Source organism: Echeneis naucrates, chromosome 4 (genome assembly GCF_900963305.1).
Source record: "Echeneis naucrates chromosome 4, fEcheNa1.1, whole genome shotgun sequence".
Lineage (NCBI taxonomy): Eukaryota > Metazoa > Chordata > Actinopteri > Carangiformes > Echeneidae > Echeneis > Echeneis naucrates.
In genome coordinates, this window is record NC_042514.1 from 22,244,673 (window position 1) to 22,266,352 (window position 21,680).

The following is a 21,680-nucleotide window of genomic DNA, read 5'->3' on the forward strand; positions in this document are numbered from 1 at the left end:
GGAGTATCTGTGTTTCTACTACCACTGGTCACCCGACAGCCAATCAAAATGCAAGAAAACGCTTTGCACACATCCTGCAGCAGGAAGGTGGCTGGTGGGGGGGGGGGTGGCCCATTTAATATGTAGGGCAGTTCAATAACCTTTATGATTTACAGTGAATTATCTAAAGAATTACCTATTTACATCTACACATTAACATTATTATAATTATCTCCATTGCATTTAATCTTTTAATGTTTCACTTTAATTGGATATTGCCTGGTTTGTTTGCAGAGTTTCTGTCAGGTTTACACAAACAGCACTGGTAAAAGTTACCAATGACATCTAGTGACGTCAGACCATGAATTGGCCTCCATACTTCTCCTCTGAGATCTCCGTGCTGCATTTGACAACATTGACCATAATATTCTATATCAAAAACTTGAAATTGTGATCAGAGGAACTGCACTAAGCTGGTTCGACTCATACTTATCAGACAGATATCATGTTAGCAATCTCACACACTTGAGTTAATCATGGAGTCCCACAGAGTTCTGTAGTTGGGCCAATATTTTTCACCCTACTAATTCTTCCCTTGGGCAAATCAGAAGAAACCATATTTGGATGAGAAGGTGGATCTGACTCACTCTATCATAATTGAGTGGTACAGCTGTCAGTCACACAGTGACTGCTGCTTTTTGGTCTATTTTCCTCTAAATTGGGCCATCATTTAAAATCAGACTTGAAAGACTTGAAACTGAGACTGAGACTGAGACTGAGACCATAAACTCATTATGAAAACCTTTACTTAGCTAATAAATCACGAGTGAAATTTTCACATAAACTTCAATACAATCTGAGTTTCACTTAAGGGACTTCAGCATTGGCTTCACTCTTCAGCCACAGTCAGCGTCCTTTGATCCAAAAAGTCAGTGATCAAGGTATAAAGCTGTAATTTTACATAAGGTAAACAAAAACGTTTGAATCACAGATTTTAATTTTTGCCAATAATTTCAACAACAAACATCTTAAGGTCCACATTCTTGCTTTTAGCTAAGTGCTCAGTTGCCTCTCATTGCCTTCTTCAGTGGATTTAACTCAAAGTTTGATGTTTCCACAACAAATCAGCAAACACCATCCCCAGAAGATGGCCATAAAATGCAGGTCAAGGCTCAGGCTAACAGTCGTTGTCCTCTGGTCCAATTATTATTGAAGAATAACTTTTAGTTTTTGTCTTGTGTGAGTTTGTGGTTAAAATACACAAGTGTTGTTCATTGTGAGTATTTGTTTCCTTGTGGATCAGAGAAAAGAAAAAGTTTGAACCAGCTACGCCAGATCTGAACAACATGGGCAATGACAGAGTGCCTTCCTGTATTTCAAAGGTTTGGGGTTAGCACAGTGCTCTTTGCTCCTTTTGCTGTCAGGAACTTTAGAACATAGTGTCAATAAAAAGACAAAAAGGTGGGATGATAACAGAGCAGTTGTGTACAATTGTCTTTAGTTAGCTAAGAGGAAGTTGCTGCTGTTGGAGCTCCCTCTTTGTATCTCTGTGACCAGGTTGTAGAGTTTCTCTGACAGCGCCACCTGGTGAGGGAGCAGGACAAAGACAAGGTGAAGATATCAAGGAAGCAAACAATTCATGTTGTAATTCATGTTTTGTATGTGTGTGTGTGTGTCACAGAGTTGCCACTGTTGTGCTTTGCATTCAGCACAGATTTGACTGAGACTCACAGTGTAAGAGACTGGCTCATTCAGTCTCTTATGTCGAGGGTGCAGAGTCTGGAGGGAGTGCTGGACCTTTGCTCTAGTTTCTGCCGCACTGGATGGGGGGTGTGTGATCTAAAAAATGTGGGAGAGAAATTCATAAAGAGCAAACTCCTCCACTGTGCTATCTCTTTCTGTAAACAATGATTGTATCTGTGTTTGTTATGTGTGAGTCCTCTTTGGCAGGTTTTCCATGGATCATAGATGTAAAAAAAAAAAAAAAAAAAAAAAAAACATTGGTGAACCTTAACACCAGATTCACTTATGAATACTGATTGGATCCCAACGCTTGTATTTGGGCCTTTACTACTTTTTATGTGAAACACACACACACAAAAAAATCCTCTGTCCCTCTTCTGCATCCTTACCTTTCCCACAATTACATTCTTTCAAATGTTTCAAAATGAAGACAAAGAGTGATTTTCTGTAATCCAAATTCTGAACTAGGTGGGTGTATTTCTGTAATAGTCCAGAAGGGGGTAGAGAGGTTCTGCTGGGGAGCAGAACTAAAACTGAAATTCATCGAGTGATCATTCATTCAGGGGAATCAAGCTCCCAAATTATTAGCAGTTACATAAGGTTCGCTAAGTCTAATGAACAGCCCTCAGCTCCTATACGTGTTTTGTAGCACGTCTTTTTGAAACACATACAGTGACCTAAATTCTACACGTAGCTGCAATTTAAACACACTCTCTTTTATCCAGATACCCACACAAGTTTTTTGACTTAAGATTCTTAAGTCAAATAATATGTTACACATTGTGTGTGTAAACACTGGTACTATGTTGTATCACACTGGAAAACAGATAAACTGGTAGATTCAAGGAGGCCACAACCCAGAAATCGGTGTATTGGAAATACACAGGACACAAAATTGGTAGAGAAGTAGAGAATGAGAGAGCCAGGTGGCCAGTAACAGGCACAACAGTACAGTGCAGTGGTTGTGATGTTTGTGAAAGTAACTTTTGCCATGATTAGATCACAAAAAATTCCCAAAGTCATAAATTCATGAAAAACTGACTTTAATGGTGGCAGACCAGCTCAAACTGAAATTTTAAAAGTAAGAATGGGTTGTGGCCTCTGAGAAGCACAGGAGGGGCCTCTGGGATGTATAAGCAGGTAGTTGAGAACTGTTAGTCAGTGTGTATTCTGACCACAGGGTCAGAAAATACTTGCTGTATTTTTAATAAACATAATTCAAATCAGACTTTGAAGACTCTGAGACCTTTTTTTCCTCTTGAGCAATTTGAAGACACCAATTGCTGATTTTTGCATGCTGGGCATTGCTGCCCGTCTGCTTCTGGCCCAAAGGCAGACTGTTTGGTACCCCAGCATGACCCAAATTTGATGACAGCATCAGAAAATGGCAGGCAGTCAACAAATGTGGGCTATGCCACAAAGTCTGTCCTCACCTGCCCTTTGGTAAACACTTCTTGACACAGACAGGTAACCTGAGCTGGAGTGACTGAGGTACTGGGGCTTTCACAGCCCAGAGGGAAGCAGGTGAGAGGAACTCCCGCCTCAGGTGGAGGCTCCACCGCCAGGCACACAAGGTCCAGAAAAGGCTGACCTGCAGAGGTGACAAAAGGCGACACTGTTTGGCCGCAGTCCAGCAGCTCTGATGTCCTTTACACAGCAGAAACAAATGTGCTGAATTGGCTGCTACACGCCGACACTCACCCTCAGCATCTACTAGCCGGTAAACAGTTTTCCTCCCAGGTACCGTGCTCTTCTCTGGGTCTTCGCTGATCTTCATCCTGGGCCTTCCCCTCACCTCCACCAACTAACACACAGGAATGTAAGCAGAGAAAAAATGTGTATGATTTATATTTAAATGACAAAAGAAATTAGTCTATGGCTTTTCAATAGAATAGGGCAGAGTAGAAACATGTACAGTAAAACACAACATAATAAAATTGAATGGAATAAGGCAGAATTAATAACAACAGAAAAGAATAAAATAAAGCAGTTGTCACTGCTCATGACCAGTTCAACGGATTAAAAACAAAATTGAAACAGTGAAATAGTTATTTTTATATTTGGAATTGAAAAGATAATGATTTTTTTATTATTAATTATAATAAGCACCACCATGATAGTGAGGTGGTGATTATTCAGTGTTTTTCTGTGCACATTTTTGCTTTTGTCACATCACCTTATAGACACAGCCCAGCGATGGTTGTCTTGTGCAGGTGACCAGATGTGTCCCAACACCAACCACATCGATCTCATTCTCCTGAAACAATCGCACTTAGACTGTAAGTGATGAGGACAGAGGTGACAAGAGACAATAAAACATTTATTTTCAATGTACCTTCTTGTTGAGCTCAGCCATGCTTTGCTCTGATATGTTATTGGTCCCAACAATGATCAGTGAGTCAAAGGCTGGAATGGAGAAACTGCAAAAAAATTGGCAAAAGAGAATTAAACCAGTGCAGACCTGTGGGGGAAAAAAATAAAGTCTCTCTGGGAAATACTGATGCCCATTTTGTCTTTGCACCTAACTCACTGCTCGCTGCAGAGTCTAAAAACGTGGCGGACATCAAGCGACTGCCTACAAAGGTCCCCGCTGTCAAGACGGACCCCCACTGGCCTGTAGCCCAGTTCACACAGTGCCAGTGCCACGGCACTGAAGTTTAACAGGCCACTACTGAAAACAGACACACATACAGATTACAGTGAGTCTGAAATAGAGGCAATGAAGACAGAAGAGATTTTTTTTTACTTTTTTGTACTATTTTCCAAGTCAGAGAAAGACAAGGGGCAGCGCGGCGGCATAGTGGTTAGCGCTGTCGCCCACAATAGGAAGGTCACGGGTTTGGTTCCCGGCCTGGGTCCTTTCTGTGCAGAGTTTGCATGTTCTCCCCGTGTCTGCGTGGGTTTCCTCCCACTGTCCAAAGACATGCATGTATAGGTTAACTGGTGACGTTACATTGACCGTAGGTGTGAATGCGAGCGTGAGTGGTTGTTTGTGTCCAGGGTGTATGCCGCCCCTCGCTAGGATTGGCTCCAGCAGCCCTGCGACCCAGATACGGACAAAGCAGATGAAGATGAGTGAGTGAGAAAGACAAGCTCATTTCCTTTCCTCTGATTGGCTGACAGATCTGTTGCTACATAAGCTCCAAAGAGATGCCTGAGAGAGGAGAAGTAAAACTACTAAGATGGTTTTTGCTTCTTAAAGCCACATTTTTTCTTTCTTATTGATATCATAACACTTCGAATGAAAAAAAATTTAAATGTGGGCATTTTAATTAGTTACAGCCCTCGTTAAAAGTACTCTTGCCTTATAATATGTCTACCAAGTAAATTTTGGAGGCACTGATGGGAAATTACATTGCATGAGATTAGTTACTACACAAATTCACACCGGTGCTCTCACTACAGTCACTGGACACACATCAACTGCACTCTGACGATCTCCATTCCACTAACTGTGACATCAACTAGCTGGACCTATGTTGAATTAGGTCGGTCAGTTTAAAAGGAGTGTATATTTATGCAAACACAAATTTTACACTATATATTTTTTACTAATTGACAGTAGTTTGTAAAAATCTGTTTTCACTTTGATATGAAAGAAGCTTTTGTGTGTAAATTCTCATCAAGCCAAATTATATTGACCATTATTTCATTGATAAAAGCAACAAAAGGGGAAACTGAATACTTTTTATAGGCAAAACTTTAGATTTGAGGGTGTAATCTTTTTTGTTTTTAACTAATCATATAACACATTTATTTCATATGCGCTATCATGTCTGATTAGCAGAAAAACAAAAAATTGTGGGTGGATGAATTTGTGTGATGTGCAACCTAGAGAATATCCAAAATATAGTTCCACTTTGGGGGGCTTAATGTCAGTAGTTACCGGCCAACACTGTAGCTATCGATCACAGCCAAGAAGTTATGAGGGTAGGCAATGGCGTAGGACAGGAAGGCGGCCAGCTCGCCCTCCCTGACCTTCCTTGGCTCTGCTCCCAGGAGGTCACAAACACGGCTCAGCCAGCCCTTTGTAAGAGAAATGAAGTCCACTGGGTCAGGGTTCCCGGTCATGGCCACCAGAGTCTGAATGGGACAAATGCCAGGGGACATATCATCAACTACACCTCTCTGGTCTGGGTTTATTATCCACAAAGTGGAAATGTGTGTTTGGTTTCACCATGATGTGAGCGCTAAATGTTGAGTGTCTGAGTGACAACACCAATAGCTCTTTTCTTCACTGTTGTAAACACACGCTTCTCTTCTCAATCCTAAAGTGATTTATGGCCATAATATATGACAAGCACTTCAACTGACTAATTGATTTTCAATCCATCAATTGTTTGTGAAAAATATCACAACCGCTGACATTTTCAACTGCATTTTTCCACTGAACCAACAACACTCAAATATTTCCACTAAGAATAAGAGCAGTAGCAAATTTTAACATTTTTTCCTTTCAAAATAGTTATATCTTTTTGTCATGTTTGTTTGTTCCAGAGTTACATGACACTACAGATACACTCACTCATGCTCCTCACTGTGTATAACTTGAATTTAATGTTCAGATTCCTTCATATTGGTCTGCATGGCTGCATTCCTGTGCTACTAATCCTCTGACTATAATATTACAACACAGCTGCTAGAGAAATAAAGTATGGAAAATGTTCACTGCAGAAAATAAACTTACAAACTTACGATTTGCTTTGGATAATGAGTAGCAGTCATGTCGGCGCACAATCTTTGTAGAGATTAACACTTCACCTGTGGCCACACCTCCTTCAGGCAGGTAAAGGAGGTGACATATGAGTGAGCCATGGTCCCTGCGACGGGGATCCCGAACAGGAATCCAGCTTGAACATTACTGGTGAGATCAAACCCTGGGGTACAGAGTCCAGTATCAGAGTGTGTGTGTGTCATCACAGGACTGTGATGAATCAAAACCGCAAACATGTAGCTGTACAGAATCCATACATAAAAACTTTGTGAACACATCTGGCAGGTTCGGCGACACTCACCCCCGATGTGTGTGTATCGTGAGGCGGTGAGGCCTCCGTCTGGTCCCTGGGCTCGTCGGAGGCCCATCTCCAACAGCCTTCTCCTGGGGCCGGCCGCCAGTCGAAAACGGGCAGCGTTACTACACACAAGACTGTCGGAGGAAGGAAGAGAATCTGCTGTTTCATAACCTCTGACAAAATAAAAGTGCACAGTATTATATGGTAGACATAAAATCTGCAGCCATGGCTGGCCAACTGTTGGTAGAAACCACTGAAAAATATAGCAGAGACCACCAGTTTCAAAATGCAGAGGTCAAAGACACAGCAGGGGATGGAAATGGAGCCAAGGCCACGATGTAGTGCACACTTTTCCTTAATTGATTTATCAAATTATAATTTGTTTTTTTTAATTTTGTATCTAAATTTTACAGTCTATATTGCTGCTGTGTGTCTGTTTGAAAATCTTATAAAATAGAAACCATTACATATTGAAAGTAAGTATTACATTTACTGGACATTTGCAACCACTAGCATGAACACACTTTTATACATAATTTAATTGTTTCCTATTTTCTACGGTTTTGAATCTCAAATGGACTTTTGCACCAAGTTTGTTTGCACACAGACAGAGGCCCTTCTGTTAATTTCTTTTAATTACTATTATTATTTAACCTTTATTTGATGAGGCCAAACAGGTTAAGAACAATTTGTTATTTGCAACTACACTTTGACAAAAGGTAAGGTCTGTTGAGATAAAGGAAAGGAGTTAGCATTTTCCCTATGTGGGTTCTTTCAAGGTTCTTCAGCCTCCACCGACAGTCCAAAGAGAATAAAAATTATAATAAACTTCAAAACTGTTACAAAGTGCTGTACAGCAAACGGACAACCAATAAAAGATATACAATTAGATAAAATCAGGAAAAGCTCTCCAATAAAAATAAATTTTAAGGAGAGATTTAAAACCTATGAAGCTGATCTGATATCCTCAGACAAGTTGTTCCACAGACTTGGGGAGCGAACTGAGTGCTTTGTCCCCTTTTGTCTTCAGTAATGTCCCAGAGACAACTAAAAGACCTTCACCAGATGATCACAATGTGTGAGTGGGAGAGTAAGGAGTGAAAAGGTCAGCGATATATGCAGGGCCAAGACCATTGGGTGCTTTAAAAGTAATCAGTAAAATCTTAAAATCAAGAGAGAACCTAAGACAGGCGCAATGTCATCATGCTTCTTAGTTCTGTTAAAAGCCTGGCAGCAGAGTTCTGCACTGACTGGAGTCTGTCCAGGGATTTCTGATCAGGACAAGTCAAAAGACTGTTACGGTAATGTAGTCGTGATGAAATAAAAGCATGTAAAATTGTTTCATTGTCTTTACATGTCATAAAATATTGAATCTTTGAAATGTTTCTAAGATGATAAAAGCAGGACTGTACAAGTCTGTGGCGTGCCGTTCAAAATTCAGGTTGTTATCAAACCAGATGCTAAGGTTTTTAGTGAAAAGTTTGAAGCCATCAGCCCAGCAGATGATAGACTTTGTGAAGTCATCTGTTAGGATCCAGTTACCATTACCTAAGTTTTATTGTTATTCCGTTGGAGAAAGACATCCAATTTTTTTTTATGGCAGTGATACATTCTAATAAAGCACTCAACTTCCCAGGATCAGTGGCATTCACGGGCAGGTAAAGCTGTGTGTCATCAGCATGAAAATGAAAACCACCCCACGACACTTTATTTTGTATTATGCGCCTGTGGGGAAGCATGTCCAGTGAAAATAAAATTGGTCCCAAAACGGACCCCTGGGGCATGCCGTACTTCAACAATGAAAAGGAAGACGTGGTTATTTGCTGCAACACAAAACTTTTGATTTGAAAGGTATGAATAAAACCACTCAATAGTTGTACCTGACACTCCTACCTCAGTCTTCAGTCGCCTCAGTCTATTTAAAAGAATCTTGCAATCAATTGTGTGAAATGCAGCACTGAGATCCAGAAGTACCAGGACTGAACACAAGCCAATATCACTTTAAATTAGGGCCATTCTTGTGCTGTGGTTCTTTCGGAAACCAGACTCTTTATCAAAAATAATGTTTTTTTCCTCTGGAGCTGCTAAAAGCTGTTGAGACCTTCTTTTTCAAACATTTTTTATATAAAAAGGTAGTTTGGAGACATGTTTTAAATTATGATACAAGAAAGGATTTAGACCAGGTTTTTTCAAAAGAGAGCTCACACATGCGGTTTTAAAATAATCACAGGGACACAACCAGTAGCCAGCTAGCTGTTAAAAATAGAAATCAGGATAGGCCCAACACAGTCAATTACGTGAGTTAAAAACCTAGATGGGATCACATCACATGGGATCCGAGCGTTATTGGGTGAAATTGGCTTAAAACGTTCTTTTGTGAATAAAAAGCATTATTAAAAGAGGCACTGGGTATAATTGAGGCTCGGACTGACTCCTCATTTCATTTAAAATAAGATAAGAACTAATTACAATCAGCATCTGATTCAGTGGGAACAGTAGGAGGAGGTGTATGAAGATGGATGTATGTTTGGATGTAGCCAAACAATCCTAACATGACTGTTCAGTTCACTGAGCAAATGACTAAAGGAGGAAAATATTCCTTAAATATAATATCTAACGAGCAAAAGGAATAAATAAAGCTGGTTCCAGCTCTTCCAACTTTCTGTTACGGGCATCAATGTTAATTAATATTTTGGATTTGTTTTTTAGATTGTTTTTGTCATTTAAAGTTGAATGATGTGGACATTACAAAGGAAAGAGAAAAATTGCACTGTATAAAATACAGAAAGTATACATGATCGGAGTGCTACAAATATACACATACTGTCTGATGATTAACAGCAGTTTAGAGAATGTGTCTGTGTTTTCACCTGGCATAGTTAACCAGACAAAGTAGACTGGTCTCCAGCAGCTGAACCACAGCCAGCGGGCCTGTCACCTCCATCAGAGGCACCTACAGAGGTTTTCAGACATGCAGCACAAATTAGACACTCTAACCTTGACTGTGACCTTTGCCCCTCTTTTTTAACCATCAGGCCTACCCCGGAGCTCACCCTGGCAAATACAACAGTGCCCTCTGGGACAGAGCGCAGCGTGACATCTGAGCAGTCCAGGCCTCGCAGGAACTGGAAGAAGGCGGGGTCGGTGGCCGGAGGCAGGACGGAGCGCAGGAACTCCACATCTGGAGCCATCAAGACACAATGTTAATGCAACAGCTGGAACGCAGATAGTGAAACATCCTTCCACCTCAAACTCACCACTCGTGCTCTTACACAAGCACATGACCTTCATGTCCCCTCCCTGTCTGTCTCACATGTTCCGACCAAGCACAATCTCACACATGCACACAATTACGATAATTTAGCTAAATCTATACACTTTCGGTACATCTGACAGAGATTAATATTTGATCTACAAAGCATGCTTCATTTCATAAAATATGATCATTTGTTCAAGAACTGCTCAGCTGCAAGTAAAACTCAACTAATTACAGTAATAATCCAATAATCCAATTTACACAGCTAATCATTTTTTAAGTAAATGCCTTAATCTTGCTTTAGCTTTAAAAACAGCTGTAATGTGTGAATACTTATTTCACACTTGTTAACTGAAACATAGGGACATATGTCTTCTAGTTGAGAGTAAATCGGTCTAGTCTCATGCAATTTTAGACTTGACAGAGCTAATTGTATTTCACAGTGGGGGTGTCTTGTTGCTCACTTCCCTTCCCTTAGTTCAATTTTAGTTGTTGGTTTAGTGAGCTGGGTTCGGATTTAACATAGAAAAGATATGATGTTGAAAACTGTGAGTTTCTCTCAGAGAATCAAAGGTGGAAATGCTGCTTCATCATAAAATCCACCCAGTCATACGGAGGACGGTGCTGTTCCACAACTCTAGAGGTGCATTATGTTCACGTCTTTGGTCTTAACTTCTAAACAGGCGCAGGAAAGCTGATTTCAGGACCACTTTGCTGGAGACCACCTGCTCTCGGCTCTGGTTCACAGATTTTTCCTGTGCTCAAGGGTCAAGCTCTGAGCCCTGAAACTCTCTCACTTTGTTGCGCAACCAGGCCGGTTTGCGTAAAAAGTTTTGCGGAGTGAAGAGTCGCGCCGATCGGGTGAATAACTGCAGCTTCTTTAAAGCCACCTCATGCCGTTGGCTCCTGTTGGTGTTGATTTTGATGTGGATGCATTTTCTCACCTTCGTCCGTGAAGCGAAAGCTTCGCAGGAAGAGCTGGCAGTCGTGCAGACCGGCGAACAGCGAGAAGCCGCCGCCGAACGGATTGTCCCTGAAGAAGAGTTCGAACACGGCGGGCTCCTGGTGCCGGCCAGCCCGCCAGTACGCGTACGCCATGGTGAACTGGTACATGTCGGTGAGCAGTGGGGGGACCCGCTCCCGGATTGACCGCTCATGGAGCCCGTCTGTGCTGCCAGAATGCGCTTCCATGCTTACTGAGGCCTGGCTCCAGCTTCACTGCTGCCGAGATCTCTGGGACTTGAAGTCCTTCGAACCCCGCGGAGCTTGCACCGACTGGGTGGAGGCAGAACCGGAGTGGGGCCTCGTGACGAATAGCCCCGGAGGCAGGACAAGGCGCTGCAGCCTCGCTCTCAGGGCGCCGTCAGATTCATCTACTCCAGATGTTGTGGCCAGACAAAAAAAAAAAAACAAAAACACACACACACCACACATACACGAAAAAAAGAATTAATAAATAATAGGCGGGTAATTGGTTGATAAGGCTGAGTGTAAAATGTGTAAGAAGCCATCAGCTACATATTTATTGAACATGTAACGTTTAACATAATCTAAATGAAAATGACATGACATGTTCGCCATAATTAAAGTGCATGTACCTTCAAATTGACAAAAGGACAAAGAGGGTGAGGAAAAGTGCTGGCACATTTTTATTGACAGCAGTCTGGTATAACAAAACAAACATTGAGACAGATTCACATTTATTGCAGAAGTAGTTCACCAACATCTTATTAATATTTCTAAATGCTTGTGTGTGGCTTGTTAGATTTTGCCTAAGCACATTTAAAGCCACAAATGCCTTGTGTTTTATATCACTTATTAATAAATATTGTTACATGAATGTATTTTTATTTTCTACCAATGCAATAAACCAGTGTCCCATTGTGCATCTATGTAAGTTCTCTTCTGCTGTTGTCGCTGTATTTCTTTATTTTTGTGCACAGAGTTTTTAGTCATTTGATATTTAACCAGGTGTATCTAATGTACTAAATAACTGCTGGCTAATTATACAATCACTAATCAATATTCCCCTTTGAGTTTATGTCTTTAAAGGTGACAACACACTGTGAAACTTGTGACTGTCATCATCAGCAGCTTCTTCCCACCCAAGGTATCACAGCATAAATCTGACTGGATATGTTTATTTTTGCAGATATTTGCATTTTCTTTGCTTCTTGCCAGCAACATATTGGATTATTTCATATTTACATGACTCAAAATATGATGTCTGGTTTAAATAAATCTCGGGAGGAACATAACTCTTTGGTGAGGGGATGCAAGTAGATGTTTCATTGTTTGAAGTTGTTGAAATGTGATTTAACAGATGGAATCTGAATTGTCATCTTGAATTAGATGGGTGACGTTTCAACTCCTGTTTCTAGCAGTGAAAAACACATTGTGTGCATAAGCGTCCACGTGTGAATGAGTAGTTGCCTTTTTCATTATGATTATTCCAGTTCTCGCTGCTGCTCATCGCCTTCCTTTGCCAAAGGGAAACATCCTGCAAGCTCATTGGTCAGGATGTGCTTCTGTCCTCCCCACAGAAAATGTGTAGGCTGTCCTGACTGTCCCTGCTCTGGGGTGTAAACAAAGAATGAGCTCAGCTCAATTGCCAGAGCCGAGCGGACCAGGCCGACCCCCCCTGAGCGCTCCGGGCAGGGATGATACACACGGCCGCTGACAGGGTGCATATACAGAGCCTCAGGTTGGAACGGGACAGATAGCTTCTCCGCCCCTCCACAGTATGACAACAGTTCCCGGTCTGTGGCGGACCCCTCAGGCCCTGCGGGGTTCTGCAGCAAGTGGGTGAAGACCACAGGTTGGTCATCACAGCGCAGGAAGTTCCTCTCCCTCCCACACAGGGACAGGAATGGGAAGTCCTCCTCATACCGCCCACTTTGATTGGAGCGCAGGCGACTGAAGAAGAAGACCAGGAACTGTTTATCTGATGAACACAGAAACAGCAATGATGGACAGACAAGCAAAATCACAAGTAAGATTTGTTCAAACATTGCTCATAATCTATTCTTTTAATTCATCCTGTGTGAATTAATTATTGTGTACAAAATGCATACATTAAGTTTCCTTTGAAGTTACATCTTTCCTCCTCTCAGCTCACTCCTGGATATGCGGAATCGTTATTTATTTTTTTGCCTTTTGTGCCTCTGTTTTGTTATATGATGTTTTAAATGCATTGCTCATTGTGTAGCCTGGATGCACTTTATTTACTGTTGTGCAGTATTTTGTTTTGTTTTCTTTAGGGCACATGGATCCCCCTATTTTCGTTCTTTTGTTCCTTGTCCTGTGCTTGATTTCAATCTCCATGGAGCTTTTGTAGCTTCAATTATTCAATTAAGATTACAAATAAATAAGTAAATAAATAAATCAAGGATGGACAGCTGCTTCAAAAAGACCTCACAGTTTAAACAGGGCTGAGACCCAAAACAACGATAGTTGCGTTTCCACTGCAGTTTTTCTGGAAAATAAAAGCGACGTTTCTAAATATATCGTCAAAGTATAATTGCGATTTGCAAGTGTCTCCATTACACTTTTGCGATATACTTCTTCTTTGGCACATCTGAAAAAACCACCTGAGGAGAGGGTGAAACTTTTTTTTTTTTTTTTTACGATATTTGGCAGGTGTTTCGATCACCAGTTTTTCATATTTCGGCATTTCTAGGGGTAATGGACACGAAACTACTGGTTTCAATTGTGGATACGCAATTAAAACTAAAACATATATGTGTGTGTTTGATCGTGTGTATACCTTTAAAGCAGGTGACAAAGTTCTTCACTTTGGTGTCATCGAGGAACAGCTGGAAAAGATCAACATGTGAGTGCAGCTGGACTAAAGAGGATCAGGGGTTTGGGGTGGGGGGTGTTCCGGTCTCACCTGTCCCTGATGATCGATATAGTAGAAATACTCCCGGATCCGGGGCTCGGGGCTCTGGCCCTGGATGTATGTAGTCACGGTTCTGGTATTGCCGGCGGGAAAGTAGCGCAGAGCAGGCAGACCTCTGCAACCGAGAGCCGCAGTCCGGAGGAGCAACATAACAGAACCAGGACCCGTTTCGGGGTCAACACGTCCAGCAGCGAAGACGGAGACTGAGAGGACGTGGCGTCCCGCGGCGAGAGACACTGTTGCTGGGGATAGTTACACAAGCGTTGTCCTCATGTTGTTGTTTACGGCTGCTAGGTTAACCCGGAACATACAGCTGTGGAAACAACCCGGTAGAGTTTCAGTGTTGCAACCGGGTGGGTTTTTGAGCTGCCGCCGCCTGCTGGACCTTTTCATACAGTGTCAAGCCAAAGATAATAAAGACTAAAATATTTACTTAAATGCACCAATGTTCCATTTTTTCATTTATGGATAAAAGCTGCTTTCCCGTTGCACCATTATATCACAATTAATTTTAGAAATTCATCAGAATTTAAACTTATAATTAATTTTATATGCAATTAAGAATATAAAAATATAATAATCCCCATTATAAAAAAATATGAAATCAAAAGAACGTTGTTTTCCTTAACATGAGTTACAACTACGGTTATTAATTACAATTAGCCCGAGGGCTCAGTTCTATTTAATGTCTGTTTTTACATATCACGTCCTTAAAGGTTTAGCAAATGTAACTCCAGCATGTCCATTTACCGTCTGCTGTAGAACTTCTCTGATTTTTCATTCAAATCAATTGCCCAGTTTGTGACACCAGAAAACTAAAGCGCTCGTGGAACCAGATATTCTTGACCTGATGAAACTCAGCAAGCTAAAATTTGCACCATTTGCTGTTGTGGCACTTTACCCTCAACTACCCGCAAGGAAATTGGGACTGCAGTCTTTTGCTCAATTAATTAATGACATGACTGACAGTTTGAGTCTGTGAGGGTTTTTTTGGCCAAAAGAAAAGAAAAGAGAAGCGGGGGATATTCAGCCACTGAGGACTCCTACTGTGGATTTAACAAGAAATACTTGTAGAATTGACTGTTGGCCAAAGCAGTGGGTAGAATTCCAGCAATGAGGAGGAAAAAAAAACTACATTGTGTATCAATCACTACAAACTCATGTTGTGCACACAAATATTATTCAATTAATCGTGACCATATAATTTCCAAGAATGCCAAACGAACCAGGCATGGTGCTATTGAATTGTGTTGAGTTATATGGGAATCCTTTTAAAACTGTAATTAAACTAATTAACTGTTGGTGACTCAGTGGTTATAATAGTATTGAAACTGGCTCTGAAACATTTGCACTTTGTTATAACCCTCATGAAGAGGATTATCCTTATGCACTACAAATAAAGTGTCTATTTGTGCCACTGTCAGGCAGAGAATATATATATTTTTTGTCGACTTTGACTTACAGAAAAACCACTGTAGGAATATTGGGTTACAAGGGGTTGAAGGTACTTTTAAAAATAGGATTTACAGGATAAATCACAAATACCTTGCGTGTTCTATTATCTTAAAAGGTATGCAGTTAACACCACGTGACCTCTGTGCCTGTTTGGTAATCCATCCGTAATATGACTCTTGTTAAATATTCTCCTCTAGAGAACACATTTTGGCTTTGCAGTTTCACTCACATGTGGGAGGCTGATGAATACCAAGCAGTGGGTGAAGTGCTGTGCTGAGAAATGCTCCCTTTAAATCTCTGTGTGGATAAAAAAAAGCTAATAAACAACAACATTCCCGCGAGACTATGCTGCCTGTATAAAAGGCCAAAGCCACTAAAACAGCATGAACAGAAACGACTGATTCACTAATCACCAAAAAAAAAAAAAAAAAAAAAAACAAAGCAAAAGAAAACAATCTCTCTCCAGCTCCTACATATGGCAACAAACTGAAATAAGTAATCTTTGTTTCTTTTTCTTTTCCTACTTTTTTAGAATAACTTTTTGCTTAATTTAACAAAGGATTTGATGTAAGATAGGCATACAAATGTGCTTGTGTCCAAAACATCAGTCATGATCATCAAATATTGTTTATTTTATGGAGTTACCTAAATGCATATACATATCACAGAAAGTCATTGCAGAATAAGCAGTACTTTCTGTGCCTGTTATTGTGTTGTGATGACAGAAGAAAACACTTCAGCACCACTACTTCGGGCTATCTCCACCCGCATCGACCGGTCGGCTCCCCTCCGGCTCCTGCTCCTGCTCCGGTTTCTCTTCTGGGTCCAGGTGAGGGCGGAGCCGCTTCTACCTGAAGGGACGGAACGCGTATTTGAGGATTAAATAATGTTGGTGTAGTCGGACTTCAAGGCGCGTCCATCGACCTCTCAGTAAGTTTTACTTTCTCAGTTACTGTCTGTTTTAGTCGGAAGTGGCGCACCGTCGCCTTTTTTTGTGCTTTCACCATTTTAACTTCATGTGAAGTTTTCCAGAGAACATTCGTTTAGCCTTGACAGATCTGATTGACCTGAAACGTTTGTTGACGTTTTTCCGTTCGGACATAGGTCTCTTATGCCCCCCAGTCCCTCGTGTTTTACATCCATTAAACACCAAGGGTCTCCATATTTTATCAACGACCGTTTTTATGGCGTTCAAAGGTTGTTTTTGTGATCAGCGTCACTCTTCCGATCAGCAGGTATGAGCCAGGCTCCACGTTCAAACCGGGGACACCGGGAGAGGAACGGGGACCGGCGGGCAACACCTGACAGGTCAGCAAATAAAACAACATATCGTTATCATCCTGGCTAAAGATTGAACATTTTAATCACTAGTTAATAATAATAATTCTCATAAGAAATGCAAGAAATGCGCTCAGATAGGCTGTACAGAAAGAAAGTCGTTTGAAAACAATAAAAGCATACAGAATAAATGAAATCACATTAATCAAAAGATGCAGAGAAGACAAAAAAGACGAATAGAAATAAGACAACATCAAAACTGAACTTTTACATCATAAGTAATGTTTTTAAAGAGACTTTATATTAGAAAACTGTGCAGTGCATTGTCAACAACTGAGATATAATTCCTTCTTAGATTTTTTTGACAAAATACACAATTTACAAGGTGTCCATGTTTCTTATACATATGCATGTGTATGTGTTCCTCTGTGCCTAAGTTCTTCTCGACCCCCACACTACCCCAAAGAGGCCCACTCACCTCCCACACAAGTGGAGCGCCATGACTCCAAATGCACCCATATCTGCTCCAGGAGAGGTAGGTCAGGATCACAGCTGAGGAAAACAAGCTCCTCCCACAGAAGCTGCCGCGTCAAGAGAGCAGACTTTGGTTTCAGTGCAGTTAACATCCTCCTCCTTCTCCTTTTAAAAACTGGACTGACCAGTTCTCTGCTGTTTCACAACCTCTTTTCAGAGTTTAGACTATAGTAGAGTAACATTCCCTTGTCAGTGAGGGAGAAGGCTAACAGCAATACCTGTGTTGCTGTTAATGAGTTTCATGAAAGACTTGATCCTCTAGGGATGAGAATAACAATTACATAACAAATACAAAATAAAAATGATTTGGATTACCAGTTAATCAAAATCAATGAAGCTAAAAAATATTTCAGTTGCAGGGGTTTCAGTAAAAACGGGTTGTGAGACAATCTGATTGGCTGACTATTGTCTAAGTGAAATACTCAGAGAAGCCAAAAAGGCTGCAAATAATTATTATAATGATCATGGGTCAATCTGCTCTTTATTTTCTTTATTCATCTATTGAGCTATGAAATGTAAGTGAAACGTTCTTGGCCTGCTCTTCAAACCCAGGGACATATCTATTTTACATTCGCGTAAATCTGTAATTTTCTCCAATCAGATGGTCAGCTCTTTCACTTTGCAACTGTCTGTGGACAATTACATGATGGATAGAGGTTGCATGAATGTACAAGTACAGAACATTTTTTTGCCAGGGGGTGTTGAACATTTCAACATTGACAAATGCCAAAATCATGATACAACATTTTTGATTTCCCCCTCATCCATTTCACGTTTTGACTCATTTGCAGGTATTGTGCTAATCTGTGCTGTGCTGACTAACGCCCTGGTCCTGATCTGTGTGGTCGCGGCTCAGATGGTGTCAACAGGCCTGTCGTCAACTGCTGCACTTGGTGGCTTCAATATCAACTCCAACTTTAACCTTCAGGGCACTGAGCTGCAGCAGGTTCGAGACCTGGACATGCAGTACAGCCAGATGAGAGCGCCGGGGATCTACGGGGGCATTGCATTCAGCCTGACCTTTGGGGTCATCTCGCTGCTATTTGTGGTTGCTGGGAGCAAACCCCCCACCCTGATGTCCAGGAAGATTCTAGTTGGAGCGATGCTCTTTCAGGCGGTGGGTGCCGTGGCGTACGTAGTGGCCGTTGGCCTCTACCTACACTTCATTATCAGGATCAACTCCACAGATGTTTGTCAGCAGCGGGAGAGGTTGTATGCACGCAACGGCTACACCTGGATGAACTGTGACGTTGGTGGGGCGGATGCCGCTGTGGCTTTGTTCGGGCTCATCACAGCCATCCTATACGTGGCCGGCACAGTGCTCACCATCCAGACCATCCGAGGCGTGAAGGCCTACCTGCAGGAGCGAAAGCGCAGAGAGGGGGACCGGCATCGGGCCCGTGCCCAACCACAGCGGGCACCACTGAGGGCAGAAACCACCTCTGTGTGAAGGCGGGGCTGGGGAGGATAGACACTTGAAGCCTGCAACATGAAGTAACTTTGCTAAGCTGCCTCACATGTTTGACTTTAAGTCAGGTACCTTACTAAGCCTGCTCAGTTTTAAATGGTGCAGTATTTAACAGTTTTAACAGTGGGAATCACTGCTTACCTACTCTGACGCAGATCAAACTGTTTTGAATTACTTTCTGTAATAGGTTCTCATCAAGGACAAAACTATTGCATTTATAAATAAGTGGCAAGCAACTGTGATCAATTAAATTTTTTAAAATATCAGAGTCCCTGGAAAGTCACGGTTCGGATTTCTTCTTCCTCTCAACTACTTTTGGACTTTTGGAGCTTTACATAACATTATAGGACATTTTACATTCCCTCAGATCTGTAGAATAAAGTAAAGGTCTGACAGCAACACGAGTGGATTATAAAGAATTTCAATGGCACATTAGTTTTATAGTAGCAGCTACTGTAGATGCAGCTGGTGGAGGCTAGTAAGCGAAGTGTTCGTTTTCTGGCCACATGCAGTGTGTTTGTGTGTTCATTGTACAGTGCCCAGAGTGTTGAAACTGTTGTTGAACATCTGTGAATAGACGCTGAAGAGCAGCTAGAGACCCCCTGATGAGTGGAGGTTATAGCTGTCTGTCAGTTTTTATGAACTTTTTCTATCACTGCAGCCACTGGGATAATTGGTCCAGCTTTTTGGACTCAATGATGTGATAGCGGGAAATATGAAGTTGATGATGGAAATAATTTTTCATGTTGTAAATTAGCTCAGTATCAAGGATTTGATCAGATTTACCTTAACTACTCTTGTTAGTGCCTAGGGGGGTCTGCACAGAGTCACTCTTGTGTTTTTTTTTTTGTTTTTTTTTTTTTCCTCTTCTTCCTCTTCCATCAAAATTTTTATTCACTACTAGTCCTAGGGTTTTGAGAAAACTTCAGTGAATTATATATCAAAACGTGCAGCTTGGTCTTGATCGGTGTGCTAATTATCTTTCTATTCCAGATACTATGCTATTTTTGGCAGTGGAAACAGCGAAAAAGCAGCCAAAAAAATGAATGGATGTTATGGGATTCTGCTTCTTGTTTGTGTGAGTTAGTGGGTGTGGCTATATGTGTGTAGCTGAAGTCCTGGCTGCTGTTTCCTCATTGGGTCTCTGCAGCTTTAAATGGCACGTCCAACCACCAAGGTGGCCTCTCCACCCATCTCACTGCAGCACAGCCAGCTTCCTGTGTGTCGTTTGTTCTGTGACTTTGTGGAGAATGTGTTGTTTTATCTGTTACAGCAGTGGTAGGGGTGAGAAACCCTTTTCATTTTTAAATCTTGGTTTTGTCCTGTTTTTCAAATACTAGGAGGCTAGGTAAGGTATCTGAACTTTAGTTTGTTTCTTTTGCTTGAGGTAAGTTCAGGGCTCCTAGTCTCTTCTTGTTTGTTGTTTTGGATGATAAAAGCTGCTTTTGAGACTTGAGCTTTGTAGTGCTGGCTGTGTTGATTCAGACACTGAGAGAGGTGGGCCCCCCTTAGACACTGGGACGTAACAGTGGGTGTCTATTATGTTTGTGTATTTGCATGTAGTTTGACTCTCAGATTTTCAACCTTTTTCAAACCTGCACTTTTTCCGCATTCCTACAGACTCCATTCAAATTTTAAGACGTTGACAAAAGTCTATTCATCAGTGTTTTCAGCTATTTCATTTCATTTCTTTTATACTTTTTGGGCTGCAAATGTTCAAGCATCATGCCCAATTTTTACAAATTATCAGTTTTTAATGAGTGTGTTTTGTGTAGAATGTTCAGATTGGTGTGTAGCTTTGCTGGAGAGCTGAGCACATCGCTCTTTGTCCATATTTTAGGCTCCAGAAACACCAAAAACCAGATACTGCTTCAGGAACTTGTAGCGATCTGTCTGGTCAGTTCTCTGATACGAGTTACCTTTTTGTCAGAAGTCACCGTAATTTGAGGGCTTCACAGAGCCAAAAATCAGCTGGCTTTGGGCTCTCTGCCTGCTCTCAGGGCTTTGTCACAGCAACCCTGGAGCTACAGGTGTGTATTAGTTGATAAAATACTCTCATAGGAGGGCTCTTAGGAATCTGTGCTTGCAGATGCACACACATATAAAGTACAGATATTCATACACACGCAAACACCATACACAAACGCACATTCACAGGGTTGAATTGTTCACTTGTTCAAACATTACTGTGGGACAGAAACACGAACACACTAGGTTGCAATCGCTGTATGTCTTCTGTATGCTATTAGTCTTCTGATGCATCTTCTCTTCTCCTGCTCTTGTTGTTTCTCCATCCCTCTAATGATCCCCCCTCTTTTCTCCTATCTCTCTCTCTGCTCCCTCCTCTCAACCCAACCAGTTGAGGCAGATAGCTGCAGTCCCTGGGCCCGGTTCTGCCTGAGGTTTCTGCCTTCTTGCCACTGTCACTTGATATAAATAAATTTGACTTGGCTTAACACACACACACACACACACATTGAATGGCATAAACAGAGAGATTCAATGTTCACTTTGTTCATGCATACTTACTTACTGTGCGACAGAGACGCAGACACATTCATGTTGTGTCCCTGACTTGTGAGCACTATTATAGAGGATCGGGAGACCTGGAGTGTTCCAGATAATTTATGTTGAGTGAGGTGGCGCAGGGAAAACCAGATTAAGGGCTTTGTTATCTGGTCTCCAGCCTTGGTTTACTTTCAAACTTTCCATGTTGGATTAGATGCAGAAAAACATTTGTAACTTGTCTGCTTGTATGAATTCATATTTTGTAATTTTTTTTTAAACTCTGTACTACTTGTATTGGAAACATGTATTCATTAAATCTAACTGCGTCAAATCAGGCTGTGAGATGACAGCACCCTACATGGGGCCTCAGAGGTCTCTGCAGGTCCCGTCTCTGTCACCCTTAGGCTGCCTGCCAACAATGACATCACCGCTGTGTGTCCCCTCTCTGCTGTCGCACAATGGACCACACTTAAAGAGAAGACACAGCAGTGATGTAACCATTGGTCTGTTCGCCCGAAACCTTATTAGTTACAAAAGAAATCCTCT

At 41.5% G+C, this 21,680-nt stretch overlaps 3 protein-coding genes across 4 annotated transcripts; 1 reads left to right on the forward strand and 2 right to left on the reverse strand.

Annotated features, from left to right (window-relative positions):
- Window positions 1-795: 795 nt before the first annotated feature.
- On the reverse strand, window positions 796-11,295 carry naprt (nicotinate phosphoribosyltransferase). The gene is made up of 13 exons (XM_029499332.1): window positions 10,935-11,295; window positions 9,788-9,915; window positions 9,605-9,687; window positions 6,738-6,868; window positions 6,484-6,599; window positions 5,609-5,805; window positions 4,253-4,393; window positions 4,058-4,142; window positions 3,899-3,979; window positions 3,424-3,526; window positions 3,156-3,313; window positions 1,711-1,818; window positions 796-1,563 (listed from the first exon to the last, which is right to left on the reverse strand). Exons 1-13 carry the CDS (start codon window positions 11,179-11,181, stop codon window positions 1,477-1,479), a joined length of 1,665 nt encoding a protein of 554 aa, XP_029355192.1. The 5' UTR covers window positions 11,182-11,295; the 3' UTR covers window positions 796-1,476.
- Window positions 11,296-11,616: 321 nt separating this feature from the next.
- Window positions 11,617-15,677, reverse strand: c4h8orf82 (chromosome 4 C8orf82 homolog). The gene is made up of 4 exons (XM_029499333.1): window positions 15,576-15,677; window positions 13,883-14,204; window positions 13,757-13,805; window positions 11,617-12,934 (listed from the first exon to the last, which is right to left on the reverse strand). The coding sequence occupies exons 2-4, from the start codon at window positions 14,039-14,041 to the stop codon at window positions 12,438-12,440; spliced, it is 705 nt and encodes a 234-aa protein (XP_029355193.1). The 5' UTR covers window positions 14,042-14,204; window positions 15,576-15,677; the 3' UTR covers window positions 11,617-12,437.
- A 492-nt stretch (window positions 15,678-16,169) lies between these two features.
- LOC115041759 (MARVEL domain-containing protein 3) lies at window positions 16,170-21,469 on the forward strand. Of its 2 annotated transcripts, none has more exons than XM_029499494.1 (4): window positions 16,170-16,276; window positions 16,579-16,654; window positions 17,062-17,159; window positions 17,950-21,469. In XM_029499494.1, exons 2-4 carry the CDS (start codon window positions 16,584-16,586, stop codon window positions 18,606-18,608), a joined length of 828 nt encoding a protein of 275 aa, XP_029355354.1. In that variant the 5' UTR covers window positions 16,170-16,276; window positions 16,579-16,583; the 3' UTR covers window positions 18,609-21,469. The 2 variants fall into 2 exon arrangements, with proteins under 2 accessions (XP_029355354.1, XP_029355353.1); XM_029499493.1 differs by having other exon boundaries at window positions 16,191-16,276; window positions 16,582-16,654.
- Window positions 21,470-21,680: the final 211 nt, after the last annotated feature.

Excerpts from the sequence above, each read along its gene's own strand:
- naprt (XM_029499332.1), bottom strand. The coding sequence starts at position 11,181 with ATGGAAGCGCATTCTGGCAGCACAGACGGGCTCCATGAGCGGTCAATC. Across the intron at positions 9,916-10,934 it reads CTTTCGCTTCACGGACGAAG|ATGTGGAGTTCCTGCGCTCC; the intron begins GTGAGAAAATGC and ends TGATGGCTCCAG. Across the intron at positions 1,564-1,710 it reads ATGAGCCAGTCTCTTACACT|GTGGCGCTGTCAGAGAAACT; the intron begins GTGAGTCTCAGT and ends CTCCCTCACCAG.
- c4h8orf82 (XM_029499333.1), bottom strand. The coding sequence starts at position 14,041 with ATGTTGCTCCTCCGGACTGCGGCTCTCGGTTGCAGAGGTCTGCCTGCT. Across the intron at positions 13,806-13,882 it reads ATATCGATCATCAGGGACAG|CTGTTCCTCGATGACACCAA; the intron begins GTGAGACCGGAA and ends GATCTTTTCCAG. Across the intron at positions 12,935-13,756 it reads CTTTGTCACCTGCTTTAAAG|ATAAACAGTTCCTGGTCTTC; the intron begins GTATACACACGA and ends TGTGTTCATCAG.
- LOC115041759 (XM_029499494.1), top strand. The coding sequence starts at position 16,584 with ATGAGCCAGGCTCCACGTTCAAACCGGGGACACCGGGAGAGGAACGGG. Across the intron at positions 16,655-17,061 it reads CGGCGGGCAACACCTGACAG|TTCTTCTCGACCCCCACACT; the intron begins GTCAGCAAATAA and ends TCTGTGCCTAAG. Across the intron at positions 17,160-17,949 it reads CCATATCTGCTCCAGGAGAG|GTATTGTGCTAATCTGTGCT; the intron begins GTAGGTCAGGAT and ends ACTCATTTGCAG.